Genomic DNA, 17,188 nt, shown 5'->3' with positions numbered 1-17,188 from the left:
AGGGAGCCTCCCAGGTAGTCAGGCTGGGTCAAAAGCCCAGCTATGCACTAAAAACTCAATTGACTTCCTCTGGGAAGCTTCTTATCCCTGGAAATTCTTAATTCTAGGACTCTACCTGTTCACAGGGGTTGGTCACAGGCCCCCAGGCAGTAATAAGCAGGCACATGTGGATGCACACACACTACAGTAAGGGTCCCCAAAAAGAAGCTGGGACAGGCAGCAGGCAAAGACACCTGAGATCTGAGCCCTAGGTGTTCTGTCTTTCAAGTCAACTCTCCTTTGCTGGGCTCTATGCCAAGCCCCGAAGAGCCATTTCTTGCCTTCCAAAGCAGGCAGGTAGCGGAGGAGAGGAGAGGGACAAAGCCTGGAAAACCACCTGGTTCTGAACACCAAATTTAAAATTTATTAGCCATGAGATTCCTGGGAGCTACAGGCCACTCCCCAAAAGTCATACACTGAGACAGTTCATCCTCAACGGTGCCAATTCTTGCCTACCCAGCATTCACTGCCGGGCCTCTGGGCAGTCAGCCTGTGTGCATGTAGTGTCCAGACTGATGGGGACAGGTCACTTAGCCAGTTCCTCTGCTACTGCTTTGCGCATCTTGTCCTTGAGGTAGGCACCTTTCTGCCATTCAGACTTGAGTTCCACCCATTCATAGTATGGGACCTGGAGGGAAGCAGAAGGAACAGGTCATAAGGGCTGGAGGACCATTCATGTCTCTTGGTTCTACCTGCTGCCTTCATACTGACCCCTTACCCTTGGGTTAGTATTGGTGAATGACATCTCTGCATACATACTCCTCAGCCCCCAAGGCCTTAGGGAAGAGGCCAAAGAGCTACAGGTTGTGAATGAAGAGAGCCCTATGAGTTTCTGAATTTTAAAGGGTTATTTGAAAAACCAAATGACCTGCCCAAAGAAGAAAACATGATAGAACCCGTAGGCAGTCCTTAAAAGCACGCATTTACTCTCTGGCTCTTTATCAGCATCTTCTAGTTTCAGTCAAGATTTTTCAGTACTCTAGCCAGGCCTGGGCCTGTGTTTTCCTGTTCTGACTGCAGTGGAACTCTATGTAGTCACATAATAACATCATTGGACAGGTCTGCGGGTCTTACCTTTTCTGAGCACCAACCCTGACAAGAGAGGCAGACAGCAGCTCCAGTACCCACTCTGATTCTCAATAGTTGTGTAGCCTTCTGAGCTTCACTTCCTCATCTGTAAATGAGATGCCCAGCCCTACCCACCTCCAAAGCTAAAATGGGAGGCTTGATGGCATTCCAGATGTACCCTAGGGGCCAAGCTCTAGCTTCTAAGACTTGGCAGGGATAGGGGAGAGAGGTTGGTGGCCTAGGCATCTGTCTATATCCTTCCAGCTGTAGGCTGGCTCTTCTCCTTGTACAGAAGGGACCACACTCCCAATCAGTACTCACATCCACCAACAGGAAGCCTGCAGCCAGCATGTGGCGGCGAGCCAGGACAAAGCGGCCCAGCAAATCCTTGCTTCGGCTATTGAAGTTGGGAAATTCCCAGCGCAGGAAAGCAACCCTGGCAGGAAGAAGGATGACTGATAAGGGCTGCTCTCAACTCCTTGGAGGAAAGAGCGAGACCAGTCCGTGTATATAGCCCAAGAGCTGTGGATGTATTTACTGGAGATTCCTGGCCACCTACCTTTTAGCCCCCAGTGGCAGTGGCTGGCTCCCAACTGGCTGGGCAAGGTGAGGTGCAACAAAGTCCCTCAGGGGCAGAAACTGGCCATCAGCATCCAATAGTACCTCAGCATCTGGTAAGAAGTGTGGATGAGAGTCTGCTGGGACTGTCACCTCCTCAGAGACCACCCCCTCAGAAACCATCCCTACAATGTGGAAACAGGGGAGTAGGGGGCACTGCAATTCTGTGGGATGCTCCTTGCAGCAGAGAAGGGTTAGAACAATTTTAACTGCTAAGAGTTGGGAAGAGTCAGGCTCTTTGCCAGCTGAGAGAGCCCTTACCCAGCACCCAGCCGTATCGAGTGGCCACCTCAAGGCAGCCCCGCTCAGAGCTTCCCAGCAGCACCTTCAGTGTTTCCTGTAGTTCCTTTTGTAAGGGGGTCATCTTCTTGTCAGGGGCAGAAGGCTTGGAGGCCAAGGCTGAAGCTGGCAGGAGGGGGCCCTTGTAATCGGGGTGCTCCAGCAGGGCGGTGGCATTGATGTGGAGCAGCTTCTGGAGGGTGCTCTGGTCCTTTAGACACTTGCCCTCTGGGGGATGAGAAGCAGGTAGGTTAGGGCCAGGAGGAACAGATATGGAGGTTGAGAGAGAACCTAAATGGGAGGGTAGTGGCTCCCTACCCAGCCTTGGACCTAGTGCTCTGGGTTGGGGCCAGCAGAGTTAAGGTCTTTGGGTCACCTGCAGGGAATGATGGAGAAGCCCTGGAGGTGTGCTCTGGCTTCCTCCTATCATTACTGCAATTTCTTACCTAGCTCTAGGTAGGCAAATCAGGCAGCCTCCCAGCTGCAGCAGTGCAGTAGGTTATGGGTGGGGAAATATCTCACCTAGAAATCTTGTGTGAAATCCAGGATTGAGAACAGCTTGTAGCTCCACCTCCTGCACCTGCCGCAGCACACAGAGTGCCCACACTAGGTCCACCTGTAGGGTTGGCTCCAGGCTTGCAAGTGCAGATTCTAGCCTCTCATGTACCTGGATGAGGACAGGGTGTGGCAGGGAAAGTTGGCCTTGCCTAGGGACTGCTACATGCAAGTGCAGACAGCAGCCAATGACCTTGTCTTGACCTATAACACTGTAGCCAGGGAAGGCCACTGGGAGCAAGAGCTGGACCCTGGCCAGAGGTACCAGAGCTTATCAGACAGTCCCCAGTAGTGTCCCAGGAAGCCTGGGGTCAAACTTGGTCTGGTGGTTTCTGTGACGTCTCAGGTCTTTCTAAAAAGTCCTTTGCCCAATAGCGGGTGCACTTAGTCCACATAGGACACTCCCCACCCCCAACTTTCCAATGCCAAGCCTTCTCAGAATCTCTGTATAGGACTACTGAAGCCCCGGAGGGCATCAGCAGCAGTGTGTTGAAAGGTGGTACACTGAGAAAGAAGTGAGGGAGTCATCATAGGACAACATGAGATTTTGTGTCTATTTTCAAAAGGTCCCTGGAATGCCATTCCTCTTCTAACCCACCCAGTGTCAGGGGTCATGGTCCCTCCCCTTTCACCCAGTGGTAGTTCAGAACCAATAGCTAGGAGATGGCAGGGAGAGGTTAATGGGTAGTGAGTAGAAGCCCATACCAGGTTGAAGAATTGATCCTCTTTTTCTGGGTGGAAGTTCAAACGGGCAAAAGCCAGAAGCATGCTGCACAGGTGAGGCAGGGTAACATTCTGGGCTCTGTCCAAGATGTGCTGAACCATGCAGAGACAGCAGAAGGACAGGATGAAGTCTGAGTGAAGACTAATCCTCCAGAGGCAGCTGGAGGACCCTATCCCAGGCTAACGAACTCTCACCACTCACACAGGGCCAGACCCTTCTCCAACCAGCAGCAGCTGTCCATAGAGGATAGGGACATCTAGAAACTACCTCCCTGATGATGGCTTTAGAAATACTCTATCGGAACACTTGGTTTAGACTGGCTGCATCTTTCCCTGTAATTCCATCTGGGGCAGTGAGTAACTAGGAAGAGTTAAGGATTCTCAGCCTCGCCCTCTGCTTTCCTTGCTACTGCTGCCTCAAGATGAATGCAACCACAACAATCAACAACAGTTAACAGCTCTCAAATACATATACTTTTTTTTATCACTACACATCTAGTTCCAGATTTGCTAAAAAGTAATAAATCTGAATTTACCACCTAAAAATGAATGTTTTGGATTAGCTTTGTTTCACTAATTAAAACAATGTCTCCCAACAGAGGCCTAAGGAGCCAGTTTCTAAATTGGGTCAGACTTTGGGCCCTGAAGTCGGCCCCAGCTCACCTGGGCAAAGGCTTCAAACAGGGGCAGGTTGAGCCACTTGAGGAAGGCGAAGGACTTGGTGCAGTGGGCTACCTCACCAGATGTCAGGTTGGGCATGAGTGACAGGAGGTCAGCAGCCAGGCGCTGGGACACTTGTGTCTGGTGGAAGCTGAGTTTGCCTGAGTTTGCAGATCACAAGGCTTAGCTGGGGAAACCAGCAACTACCCACTCTGCCACTTTGTTCACACTTGAGGTCTAGGGGTTTGTTGTCTGTGACCAAATTTATCCCTGAGCCTAGTCAAAGGGAACAGGGCCCATGAGTCACAATGTTTCTGTGGCAGCCTTCTGGGCCAGTGCCTATCATGGGTAGAATAAGCACTGAATTTGACAAAGCTGCAGGTGGCTCCTTGCCAGGGCTCCTACCCTCCTCACCGTAGGCATAAGCCAGGTCCAGAAGCATGCCTTTCGTCAGCGGGAGGGGCTTCTGTACCAAGTGGTAGGAGATGGCCCGCAGCAAGGGCACCGACCGCCGGCTCTGAGCTGCCAGCGTCATTAGCACCTTCCGCAACTCGTCAGGGCCAAACTGCTCCACCAGCTCCAGGCACTGTCAACCACAGTCGCGCAGGGGTCAGCTTGATGGCCTGAGGTGGCAGGGATGAGCTGGGGGCAGGGGTCCCATCCAGTGCAGTCCCTGTGAGACAGCAACTGGGCCTGAGCTACTCAACACAGGCCCATCTAGGCAGGGCCTGCCTCCTCCCCTGCCTCAGGGACTCCTGGACCCAGAGTATCATGTCCGCAGCCAAACTTATCCCCATGTCCCAGAGCAGGGGACACAGGGCCCATGAACAGCGTGACTTGCTGTAGCAGCCATCTGGGCCAGCCCCCACCATGAGAAGATGGGAGCTGAATTTGACTTGACTGCAAGGAGAGAGTGGGTGGGGGACACAGCACCTCTGGGAGAGTTCTTCCAGAAGCTGGGCTATTGTGCAAGGGCTGGCCCAGGACACCCGTGTTAACTTCTGGAACTATCTCTCATGCCTTTCAATATCATGTAGGTGGGAGAAATAGGAGAAAGACAGATGCAATCAAAGGAAGTAGCTTATATTAGGAGTAGTGTATGGGTGGTGCTGAATTAATGTCATAGAGTAACTACCTGCTCTCTGGAACCCTCTGGTCCTTCCTTGTGAGACATCTGAGACAGAAGTTTCTAGGGCTCCTGTCCCACTGCACAAGTCCAAAGTCCCCAGGGAGGCAGGCCAGGGGCAGCATGCTCTCATTCCCATACCTTGTCTTCCAGGCGGTTCATCAATGACTCTGAAAGGTGCCCTGCCTTCATCATGATGGCCACAACTGTGCGGCCATCTTCAATCTCTGTCCAGCGCCTCTCTAGGTGCACCAGCAACTCAGCCAGCAGCTCTTTGGAATGCTGCTCTTGCATGGAGGCAGCGCATGACTCAGCCAGGAAGACCAGGTGCTTGTATTTGAGCCTCCGCAGGCGCCAGCGCACCTCTTGCTCCACTGACTGCAGTTCCTTAGAGGTCCCGGGGAGTGCCAAAATGTATAAGCTCCGCAGCAGCTTCACAAGAGTCCCATGCCAGACTGTGGCTATCTGGACAGAGAAAGGAAAAGGGCAATCACATATGTCACCCCAGAGATTCTGCGTCTGGGGTGGTAGCTGCCATTCCAGGAATATTTACTAAAACTCTTCAGAGAACAGCACCTGTCCTGCTCTAACAGGGCCTGGCACCTATCCCTTTTGGGCTTGCTTCCTGAAACTAATAAATCAAGAGTTTCTGTTCAAGATAGGTAATGTAGTTTGCATGCAAGAACTCTTTGAGTGGTAAGAGAAATTCTCTAAGTTTCCCTAACATAGAGCTGACCTGATGTGGCTGATTCAATAGAAACCATGTTCCACCTCCCCTGTTGTGTACTGTGCAGACTTGTAGATCCAAACTGTAAGCAGAGCATGTCAAGAACAAGGTCAGAGCTGGGCATGGCGGCACATGCCTCTAATCCCAGTGGCTCGGAAGGCTGACAGGAGGATCATGAGTTCAAAGCCAGCCTCAGCAACAGTGAGGAGCTAAGCAACTCAGTGAGACCCAGTCTCTAAATAAAATACAAAATGGGCTTGGGACATGACTCAGTGATCAAGTGCCTGAGTTCAATCCCTAGTATGGGGAAGTGTGGGGGGGGGGGAGAGACTAAGGTTAGAAAGTATGGGTCTGATTTGATAGCAAAGAAGGCAGCACTTTAGACTTTCTAATGTCAGTCTTGTCCACAACTCATTACTTTTACTTACAATGCCAAACTTCAACCCTTAAAACTTCACTTCAACATAGTAATCACTTGTTTCTAATTAATGTAATAAGTGGAAGAAATGACATCCTGAAAAACAACAGGGATAGGGCTCAAGTGTATCATTACCCCATATCCTCTAGTAGAGTGACTTAAGCCTGGGAGCCTCTTGATTACCTCAGAGGCAGGTATTCCCTGATACATGAAGGTTCACAGGAAAAGTCTTAAGACAGGTGAGTTAAACAAACCAAACCCCTCCAATCCCAGTAACCACTATGCCTTGACAACTCTCAAATGTCGAGGTATCCTAGGAAAGATAAGCTGACCCGATCACCAGCAGAAAACGGGCTCCCTCTGCCTCTGTTGCTGGTGCCCATCTCATTTCTGAAGAGGCCAACTCTGCCCCATGCAAGAAGTGACTCAAGGTCTCACAGAGTTAAGGAGTCAAAAGGTCAATGAGGTCCAGACCTCATCCTCATGGAAGATGGTAAAACAAGCATGGCTACCATTTCCTGTGCTCAGTGTCTTCACATCAACTCCTTAGCTCATTTCTTTACCTGTGAAAGGGTTACATAAACCACCTATGAAATGAAGTAAGCTAGGAACAGAATAGCTGCAATCTGAAAGGTTGGGGAAGAAGAACAAAGTACTTCATTATAGTCTCACATAAGGTCCAGGTATCTGCATCTTTCTGGTATCCTGTGGAAAATTTTCTGAAAGCAAGCATTGTTACTATTTACAGTACAAACAATCTATTTCCATGTTGTTACTGCCTTACAATTTTTCCAATGTTTAGTTTGTTAAAAGATTTGTTTCAATCAAGTGTGTGAAAAACATTCAATAAGTAACAATTAAAACTACAGAACAAGAAAGGACCTATGGAATTAATCTTATGACTGTGTGCTTGTACCTGAACTCAGTACACACAGTGCAAGCACACTGTACATAACTAATTAAAACAAAAGTGCTAATTAGTTATACTGTCCTAATTCATGGGAAAACCAGCTATACTGCATTATAATGATTTAAAAACCTTCAGCTTCATATATTCAATATTCAGCACAACCCTTTCCTCATCATGTATGACAACTGGGTACACGGTTTCAGTGCCTGAGTACCTCCTTTCCAGCAGATTATGTATGGCCAGTTTGGAGAAGATAGGAATTATATTTCTTTTTTTTGCTATGGAGCCCAGGGAAGCACTATGTGAAGGGCCCTTTCCTTATATAGAGCAGAAACTGGTTTTCTGAAATAAGGTGCTACTCCTGAGAGTCACATAAATGGGCCTTGTCTCTTCTCTGTGCTCATCCTTTCAAAGTATGAATGTGGCTAGGTTACACTGAGGCCCAGCTTAAACTTTAGGGCCATCCATTGGTCATACTGCATCTCCTCCAGCCTCAACAGTAGTGTCCAGTCAGCACCCAGACACTGGGAATTGAATTGGGAATGTAAATCAATGTAATATGTGAAGGGAGAAAGTACTAAAGGAAATGAGAAGAATCAGACTTGTTTACTATACTTGTTTCTGTGTGTTTGGTTGCCTGTCTATAAAATGATGATAGAAATATATACCTACCAAGGTTATTATAAGGATAAATGCAGAAAGCACATAAAAGTACTTGAAATTTAGAAAAAGAACCACCACAAGATGCTTGGGGGGGGGGGGGCTGTCTATCACTGGTGCCTCTGGCTACTGTCCCTTCCTCTAAGCCCTCAAACAACATGTTTGCACCCACCTGACTACTGACTAGATGAAGAAGTTGCTGAAAGCGAATATCCTGTATGAGCAAGGCCTTGTCTTCTGGCTTCTCGGATAGCAGATGAGAAAGGCGGATAAGTATGAGGGCCGCATGATTGTGGTGCAGGCTCTGATCACCACCAACCAGCTCTAAGAGCTCCTGTGGACTGGTGGCCTTCTCGATGAGCCGGTCTATCTCTTGGCGCTCTGGGTAAGGAGTAAACACTTGATCCTTTTCTACCAACTCTGTCAAGGAACCTGGAGAGTGGGAACTGTGTGAGATGGCTGAGAAGGTCAAAGTCTTATGGGCTGTCCTGGCAAGTCTCAGTCGACTAACTGGAGCCATAGCAGGGGATAAGCGAGTGGCTTCTCTCAGGAGGTATGTGCATTGTTTCACTAGGCGGGCTGCCATTATGGCCTGGGAGTACAGGAGATAAGACTCCTAGCAAATGATTCCAAAGCCCTGAGGAAAAAAAAAAAGAGAAGACGGTCCTAGAGTAGCAGATCCTGACCCATAAATTCAGGAGAAAAACATGACAAATGACATGAAATCACACTTACCCTCTCCCTAAAACCAGCCTTAATCTTTCTCCTTTTCGACTATCCATGTGTGAGATAGTTTTCTTTCTCTCTGTAGCACTGGGGATTGAACCCAGGGGCACTTTATCATGAGCTAAATTCTCAAACTTTTTTTGGATTTTGAGGTAGGGACTTGCTAACTTGCCCAAGATGCTCTTAAACTTGTGATCCTCTTCCTGAGCCTCCTAAGTAGCTGGGAGTACAGGCACTTGCCACAATGCCCAGCTCTGAGACAGTACTTTCTGAAGTAACACCTCAGAGGGCTTTTGTTTCAGTACATAATGTCATCAAATATCAAAACTCAGAAGCCTGTAAAGCACTGGTTGTGCTTCAAAGTTACCTGCGTGGTTAACAATTCAGACTACCAGGTCCTGCCCAATACTTCCTGATTGGGAATCTCTACAGGTAAGGCTGAGAGAGCATTAATCCCCCCATCTCCCATCACAAGGTTACCAGGATTAAGAATTACTGGTTTGGAGAATGATCCTGGAAAACTCACTTTCCTAAAGCTTTTGTGGATATATTTTAACAATCCAGACAAGGGAGTGAGTTCCCCCAAACCAAGGGAGACTGGAGTTCCCTTCCCTCAATTTCTAAGAACAAAACTTCTGAATCACAAAAATCATTCCTAACATGGCCCCAAATTATCTTCCTAGCTTTATCTCATCTCCCCATTACCCAAGGCCTTATTCTAATCAGGCTTTGCACTTGCATTCTACCCTGCAGGCTTGCTATTCCTCATCATAGGGCCCATCAAAAAACACTTCATTTTTCCAAGCCCCACAAAATGTCAACTTCTTTCAAGAACCTGTTTCATACCCTTATGATGTTACTTTTAACAATTCTGCCAGTCTTGCTCCCTAGGGTGACTGAATAACCTGGCTAAGATATGTAATGGGAGCCTTGCTTCTGCCCAAACAGAAAGCACCTTTTATTTTCTTCTACTTCCTGGACTTCAGTATATGGCTGTAAAATTTTATTTTCACACGAGCAATTATTGCAGATGTAAAAAGCTTAACTTAACTCTACATAAGGGGAAAAAATATCAGGTACAGAAAAGAGCGTCTGCTCAAGCCCCACTTTTACCACTTTTAATCCAGGCACTGTGAGGGAGGCGCTGGAAAATCTTTCCAATTTTTAAGATAATTCTAAAAGCTGTTTGGAGAAGGGAAATAAGACCAGAAGCCGCACTTAGGCTTAGGCAAATATCAACTCGGAAGTCTGCTGCTCAAATATAGCCATACGAAAATCGACTCGTTGGGGACACCAAGGGTCAACGCAGGAAGGAAGCACCTTCCAGGCCCGGCCTCGTGGACGCCACAGGCAGAAGGGGCGCATGCGCACTCGCCAGCTTGTACCAAGCAGGCAGCCGTCGAGCCCACCGCGTTCAGCCCCCTGCCAGCCTCCTTCGCCAGCACCCGCACCCCCACAGTTCAGCGTCCCCGCTGGCTTCCTCCTCCGGGTCTCTAGGATCCCAACACCCTCGCTGAGCCCTTCCCCGGATCGACCGCGTGTAGCTCCCCTACCGGCCCCCTCTCCGAGGTCGCCGCCCCCACCCACTCCAGGCCCACCACACCTCTGCATTCAAGCCTTCAGTATCCACGCTCAGTAGCCCTTTCCCCCACCCACGATGGCGCCGGACCTACGCCGCGAACACTCTTGCTGACCTCCATCCGCCGCCCGTACTGTCCCCAGGCCCATGAGGCAGACGCGCTCATTACGTCATTAGGAGCGCCACCGGAAACGTAGTTCACCGGAAGTCGCCCCGGTGGAAGCCATCCCTCTAGGAGCCACGCCTACCGCCTTTTTTGGGTTTGCTCGTGGGGTCTGAGGATACACGCAACGTAGCGCGATATGTAGTGATGGGAGACGCAGAGAAAAGGGGAGGAGAAGGGCTGGGGATATAGCTCAGTTGGTAGAGTGTTTGCCTCCATGCACAAGGCCCTGGGTTCAATCTCCAGCACCACAAAAAAAAAAAAAAAAAAAAAAAAGGGCGGGGGTTGGGAGCAGAACTGGTTTAAGATATGCAGGCTCAAACCAAAGATCAGACGCACGTACCGTGTTTTCTTTTTACGGAAAACGTACCACGTACCGTGTTTCTTCCGTGTGAGAAGGTGGACGCGAGGGCTTGAGCTGATGAAGCACCCTTAGGTCTTGAGGTTCCTTGAAGCCGCCGGGCCACCGCCTACGCCTGGCTTCAGTTTTCTGCAACCAGAGGGAACTGTCAGGTGCCAAGCTCCCGTGGGCTCACCAGCCTGCTTGGTACCAGCTCGGTCTCCTCAGTTCTAACATCCTTCTTTAAAAGAGGACACAGAGCTCAGTGCCTTGGTGGGGCTATGACCATCTCCCATGGATCCATGTAGAGTGACTGAACCCACCTCTCAAGTTCCATCTCAGGAATGGTCAGATTTGGCCCAACTTCAGAAGGAGGCCGATCATCTCCAGCAAGTTCCACTAAAGCATCGCTGCCCATTAGCACTCATCCCTTGCTTGGGAAACTTCATTCTTCTTGCCTTACTTTGGGGATCAAGATCCAGAAGAGAAACACTGACTCAGTTCTTAGTTTGCTTGAAGTAGAGCTTGAGCCGGGCTCAAGTCTGTAAAGCAAAATGAGTTAAAGATTATAGGTAAGGGCTTGGGGTGTAGCTTAGTGGTAGAGCACATACCTACTATGCATGAGGCCTTGGGTTCCATCCCCAGCATGGGGGAGGGTGTGAAAATTAAAGGCAAATTTTTCCAGTTGAAAATGGGGGAGAGGGCTGAGGTTGTGGCTCAGCGGTAGAGCGTTTGCCTAGCACGTGGGAGGCTCTGGGTTCGATCCTCTGCACCATATAAAAATAAATAAATAATATAAAATAAAGGTATTGTGTTCAACTACAACTAAAAAATAAAAATTTTAAAAAATGGGGGGGGGAGTTCCCCCATTCTTTCTTCAGAGCATTTATCTTGTGATGGTATGTACTTTCTTTGATATGTATACATCAAGAAATTCAGTGCCCCTATCACTTAGTTTCTGTGGGAGGATGGGAACTTTAACTCTGTGGAAAGTGTGTGTGTGTGTGTGTGTGTCTCACCCCAAGATGCAAAATTGCTTCCTGTTTTAGATACCTGAAAAATTTGTTTCTCTATGAATAAAGCCAAATAACAAACCCAGCTGGCCACCTCAATTGCCAAGTGAGTTTAGGGAGTACTCTGTTTTAGAAGCTCCATGTCAAGAACCAGGGACAGGACTGGGTTTGTGGCTCAGTGGTAGAGCGCTCACCTGGCATGTGTGAAGCACTGGGTTCAATCCTCAGCACCACATAAATATAAATTTAAAAAAAGGTATTGTGTTCATCTACAACGTGTGTGTGTGTGTGTGTGTGTGTGTGTATTTATTTAAAAATGCACCAGGGACAAAGACTGGAGGATATTTGTAATCATATCACAGTGTATGGCTTGGTGTTTGCCACCTACAGTCCACAGAGCACCTCTCCATTTCAGGCCCCTGCTCTGCTCTTTGAGAGAGCTGGAGGCCACTGCAGCCTCAACTTTCCAATCTGGTGGATTACTGAATCATGTGGGGTACATGAAAAACCTACTTCAGCTCGATAGACTTGCAGTCAAATTTGAGAGCCAGAAGTTTAGGGTGGATCCCAGATGGTGGTCTCCACCACAACATTTTTAGTGGTAGTAGGGTCTTTGCTAAAGAGGTGATTCTCACCTCTTTAGCTTTAGATGGGGTATGGTCTCTAGAAAGACCAGCCACAGGATAAGAAGGTTGGAAATTCCAGCACTACCTCTGACCTCCAGGGAGAGAATGGCTGGAGATTGACTTCAATGAGCAATGGCCAATTATCGAATCAGTCATGCCTATGTAATGAAACCTCCATAAAAGATCTGGATGTCGAAGCTCAGGCTAGCTTGTGGGTTGATGAACACACTGATGTGCAGGGAGGGTGGCACACCCAGATCCTATGGGGAAAGACTCTCCTGCATCCTCCCACCCCTTGACCTCACACTGTGTGTCCCTTTATTTGGCTCCTCTTGATCTGTATCTTTTATGATAGAAGAACAATAATAAAGTTAGTGACTTCTGCCATCATTCTAGTGAACCACTGAAGCTGAAGGGATCACAGAAACCTTCAAATTTTCAGTCTTATTAGTTGGAAGTGAAGAAAGCCCTGGGACTGTGGCTGGCATGTGGAGTGGGTGCAGGCTTATGGGACTCAGCCCCTAAATTGTGAGACCTGATGTGAACCCAGGCTGCCAGTATCAGGATTGGCATGGGTTTTAGGATGCCTAACTGGTGTTGGAGCGGGGCAGATACACTTTGTTAGAGACTTTACAGAAGGCTGACCTAGCGTGGTGTCAACACATGCCCCATCTCCCCTCTGATTCCTTTTATGCTTTTGCTTTCTCTCCATGCTGCCCAGACTGGCCAAGTCCCCAGTACCCTCTGGGCCCCAAGACTTCCACAGTCTCAGCTCCTGGTGGTCATACTTCAGAAGGGGTCAGTAACAGGGTAACTGGCTGGATAACACCAGGGCTGGGTAGGATGACTTCTTTCCCAGCCCAGAGATCCACCATAGTTTTTCTGGAGTTAGCCCAAACTCAGTGAACCTGACTGAACTCCCAGCTCTCCCCCACACACTTATCCCCATGGGGGGAGTTGCCTGCTCCCATACAGCCACCCCAGCCACCCCAGAGATCCCAGGGATAAGTTCTGTGTTTGCTTTGTCCATTCTTTGGGTGCCTAGAACAGACGGATAGATAGACAGAGAGACTTAAAGCCAAATGGATTTTTTATTAGCAGCAGATAGGAGACATCATATGGTCACTGGATCCAAGAGAGAAGATTCTTGCTGGGGTTCAGACTGGACATGGCCTCTCCTGGCAGTCAGGGGATTCGGGTGGGCTCCTTACTGGAGAGGGCTCTCTACAGTGGAGAATGGATAGGAGTATAGGGAGAGGAGGTTTGGTCATCTATGCTGTGGTTCATGTGCTAGCTTGTTCACCTCTACTTTTTCAGAGATGTGGTGAACAGGTGCCTTTCCTGAGAAAGCACAGCTCTCACACCACTGCCCCTGCCCTCAGTATTGCCTTTGGGCAGGTAGGTAAGGCCACCATTCTCCTCAGTGAAGGATGTGGAGGTCACAGGTAGGTATGAAGAGTTAGCTCTGAACCCATGTCTCACTGAAGCTCCTAACCTCAAGCTCTTTACTCCCCTTCAGATTAAGTGCCAAAGGCACAGGCCCCCCAAGACCAAGTCCCACCAGCTGCCTGATCTGAGTTCTGGACTGTTTCTCTAAGCTCCCTTTTCTACTGATAGCCACTCCTGACCTGAGTGGCACATCAAGTGCCCAAGGAAACCTGCAGTGTCACAGTGAGTTGGCAAAGAGAACCTCTGTGGAACCTGGGATCTACCTCCTGGCCTGTTTCTGATTTACCCCCACCCTTTGCCCCCTGAGGATGAGGTGCTAACCAGAGAAAGCCAAGGGAGAAAGGGACCCAAGGGGCGATATTGAGGCTGCATACCTTGGATAGGGTCCAGACACCTCCTAGCACAATTGCTCATGCAGCATTTCTTGTCACCATAACACTCGCTGTCACGGGAGCACTCGTCCTCCTCCTGACACAGCTGGGAGATCTGGTTGTTCACCCAGGGGCAGCTACCAGCTTTGGGGGCAGCTTCTGGAGAGAGATGGGCTAGCCCTTTAGCACCCAAAGCGCTCTCATGCTCACAGCCTTCCTTGCTGGGCCCATCTCACTGCACCCCTGAACTGAAAAACCCTATTTTATGAATAGGGAAATTTAATGTCTGTGGAACCCTGAGGTCAAATGTGTCCCAGGGGCCTCCATCTTGTTTGTCTCAGGGCAGGATCCCCCATAGCACCCTTGGTGGCTTGGAGACCTTAGAAACCAAACTAGTGGGAGATCACAAGGCTGCTTGTGGGGCGGAGGCACTCACAGATGGGTTGCAGGTACAGGGCTGGTTTGTGGGCTCTAAAAGAGGTTTGTGGTGCCCCACTCAAGGCAGAATCTTGCCATTGCTGGTTCCTCCCTCCCCACCAGGGCTAGGCAGGACATTACCGATGATTGGGGTTCTGCAGGAGCGGCCACAGGCACTAGGACAACATTTGGTGTTGCCGAGACAGTCCTCATCGGTGAGGCAGGCTGGGGTACAGGACATCTCCTCGGAGGAGCTGGGCTCAGGGCACATGACCTGAACTACACAGGAGACAGGCAGGTGAGTGGGGGCCTAGACCCTCTTCCCACCCTTGAAGTTCCTCGGGGGAAGGCAAGATGGAGACAAAGATGGAAACTACCAGGGATCCCAGCCCCCAACTCTCAAGATTCCATTTCTTAGAGGGGAAAACAAACAAACAAACAAAAAACACCTCCCCCAATCTACCAAAACTGTGATACAGCTTCTCCTGAAAAGTAGAAGTCAGCTGTGAAAATCAGGAAACAAAGCTGCAAGACCTACTGTGGGAGGTGGAAAGCTAATGGCCTCACCTGATGTAACAGGGCCTGAGAACCACTTTCCGTTCCCATCACCCCATCTCCCAGCTGGGCACTTCTCATCTAGGGACCATGGCCTCAGCCCTGGGGTATGAAGCCTTCACCATGGGGGGATAGAACCCTGTTTTTCTGCCTTTTTGTTCCTCTCCTTCTTGTCCCTTTATCAAACCACCAGTGCTACCAGTGTGTTAGCTTATATTGGAATTAGAGATTCTGGAGTAAGGTGTGTGGTGGCTTAGGCCTACCTGGTGAGATGAAAGTTGGGTCCAGAGCAAGGACTGCCTTCAGGGCGAGAAGGCCGAGGGCCAGGCTGATGAGACAGCGCATGGTGTTGGTAGTAGGCAGGTGACTGGTGGCAGGTAGGTGATCAGTGGTAAGGCAGGTGACGGATGGTGGCCTGAGTGTTTGGGGTGCATTTAAAGGATCAGCAGGAGGAAGACTGTGGAGTGAGGTGGGTGCAGCCTGGCATGGCCCCAGCTGGGCGGAGGTACTTCCTTTTTGGACACATGGACAGGCCAGGCTCAGATGGGGAGAAACAAATGTCACAATTGGGGTCATGCCTTAAAAAAAAGTCCTTTGTAAGGTTGATCAGTTTTTCCTTTTTATTTCTTTTGCAATGCTGGGAATTGAACCTAGGGCCTTGTGCATATTAGGCAAGTATTCTACCACTGAACTACATCCCTAAACCTTTTTTTTCCACTCTAAAAGTAAAACTATTTATTATGAGAATGAAGAAAACTATATGGGCTGAAGAAGGAAGAAATAGCATCCATAACATGTGACACAGTTGTCCTCTTGAGTCAAATAGGAACAATGAAAATGACATGTCTAAAATTTGTAGAAAGACACATGGGAAACAAAACAGGAGGTGGACAGCAATTACCAGCATGCTATTTCTCTGTTGGTGCTTTTTTGTAGTTTTCCGAAATTTCTATAACAACGAGCTACTTGATCCTTGCAGAGAATGTAGGACATCCAAAGGAGGGAGGGGTTGTCTGTTCAGAGGATACCAGGTAGACCTCTTCCTAGAAGCTCCCTTCCTGTGCCAAGTGAGCAGGTGCCAAGAGGCAGGAACAGGTTGGGCTGCTGGGTAACATGCCCCCTCCAACCTGAGGGCATTTCCTTGATTTCCTGTTTAGAGAACTGGGCAGGGAATGGAGGGACCCCAGGGTGAGCATATGCTTATTGATGGCCAGTGCCCTGTTCCTGGTCCAGGCTGGACTTTGGTCTGGTCAAGGACCTTAACTGCCAGCCTGTGACCTCAGGCTGTGCTATCAGAATATTCTTTGTTGAACTGCACTTCTTCCATGTGCCCAGGACTTTGTGTGGCTTTGTCATGGCCTTTGAATCTCCTCTACAGAATTCTGGGGCTCAGTCCAGGCCCCTTTGGGGTGGCCAGCATAAATTCCCCAGGAGTAGGTCTGGAGATACTGGCTGTGGTGACTTGCCACCTCTCTAAGCCTCCTTGTGGCTTGAAGTTTACAAAATGCTTCCCCATTGTCAGTTTGACCTTCCAAGGAAGGTTCTGGACATTTTTTGGGGGTACTGGAGATTGAACTGAGGGGTACTCGAACACTGAGCCACATCCCCAGCCTTATTTTGTATTTTATTAAGAGACAGGGTCTCACTGAGTAGCTTAGTATCTCACCTTTGCTGAGGCTGGCTTTGAACTGGTGATCCTCTGCTTAGCCTCTCAAGTGGCTGGGATTATAGGCATGCACCACCGTGCTTGGTGGTTCTGGATATTTCATGTGGATAAAATCATATAGTATGTGGCTTGTTGTGTGTGACTTCTCACCTAGCTGATGTTTTCAAGGTTCATCTACCTTGTAGCAGGTGTCACTATTTTGTTCCCATTTATGGGCTGATTCTATTCCATAGCAGGTATTTACATACACACTTTATTCTTCCATTCTCCATCACCTTGGGGGTCATTTCAATTTTTAAGCCACCATGAAGACTCTACAGTGCATGCATTATTCTACTTCTTCACACACACACACACACACACACGTTCTGCCAAGGCTCACTGGCAAGTAAGGAAGTCTCTCCTCTTCCTCTTTCTGTCTTCCAATTTTTGCCGTCATTTTCATTATAACTGGTTTCTGGCACTGGAGAAGGGCCATCAGGAAAGGGCTGCCCAGGGCT

At 49.0% G+C, this 17,188-nt stretch overlaps 2 protein-coding genes and 2 non-coding genes across 8 annotated transcripts; all 4 read right to left on the bottom strand.

Annotated features, from left to right (window-relative positions):
- Positions 1-380: 380 nt before the first annotated feature.
- Positions 381-10,270, bottom strand: Tbrg4 (transforming growth factor beta regulator 4). 5 transcript variants are annotated; one of them, XM_046437856.1, is made up of 11 exons: positions 10,204-10,270; positions 7,956-8,420; positions 5,210-5,533; positions 4,357-4,528; positions 3,946-4,103; positions 3,265-3,375; positions 2,527-2,671; positions 1,987-2,232; positions 1,667-1,778; positions 1,429-1,543; positions 381-667 (listed from the first exon to the last, which is right to left on the bottom strand). In XM_046437856.1, exons 2-11 carry the CDS (start codon positions 8,367-8,369, stop codon positions 566-568), a joined length of 1,899 nt encoding a protein of 632 aa, XP_046293812.1. In that variant the 5' UTR covers positions 8,370-8,420; positions 10,204-10,270; the 3' UTR covers positions 381-565. The 5 variants fall into 5 exon arrangements, 4 of the variants coding, with proteins under 4 accessions (XP_046293812.1, XP_046293814.1, XP_046293813.1 ...); XM_046437858.2 differs by having other exon boundaries at positions 10,183-10,251; XM_046437857.2 differs by having other exon boundaries at positions 10,113-10,229.
- On the bottom strand, positions 4,189-4,322 carry LOC124088357 (small nucleolar RNA SNORA5). The gene has a single exon (XR_006850341.1). It is a non-coding gene; the product is annotated as a small nucleolar RNA SNORA5 (small nucleolar RNA).
- LOC124088352 (small nucleolar RNA SNORA5) lies at positions 4,712-4,847 on the bottom strand. Its single transcript, XR_006850338.1, has one exon. It is a non-coding gene; the product is annotated as a small nucleolar RNA SNORA5 (small nucleolar RNA).
- Positions 10,271-10,683: 413 nt separating the features above from the next.
- On the bottom strand, positions 10,684-15,367 carry LOC124088304 (whey acidic protein-like). The gene is made up of 5 exons (XM_046437840.1): positions 15,286-15,367; positions 14,609-14,746; positions 14,054-14,209; positions 12,240-12,267; positions 10,684-10,741 (listed from the first exon to the last, which is right to left on the bottom strand). Exons 1-5 carry the CDS (start codon positions 15,365-15,367, stop codon positions 10,684-10,686), a joined length of 462 nt encoding a protein of 153 aa, XP_046293796.1.
- Positions 15,368-17,188: the final 1,821 nt, after the last annotated feature.

This window comes from Marmota monax, unplaced genomic scaffold (genome assembly GCF_021218885.2).
Source record: "Marmota monax isolate L192 unplaced genomic scaffold, Marmota_monax_Labrador192_F-V1.1 WCK01_AAM20220418_F8-fsc00109, whole genome shotgun sequence".
NCBI lineage: Eukaryota > Metazoa > Chordata > Mammalia > Rodentia > Sciuridae > Marmota > Marmota monax.
Note: the sequence above shows the minus strand (reverse complement) of the source record. Positions and strands in the feature narration are given on the sequence as shown.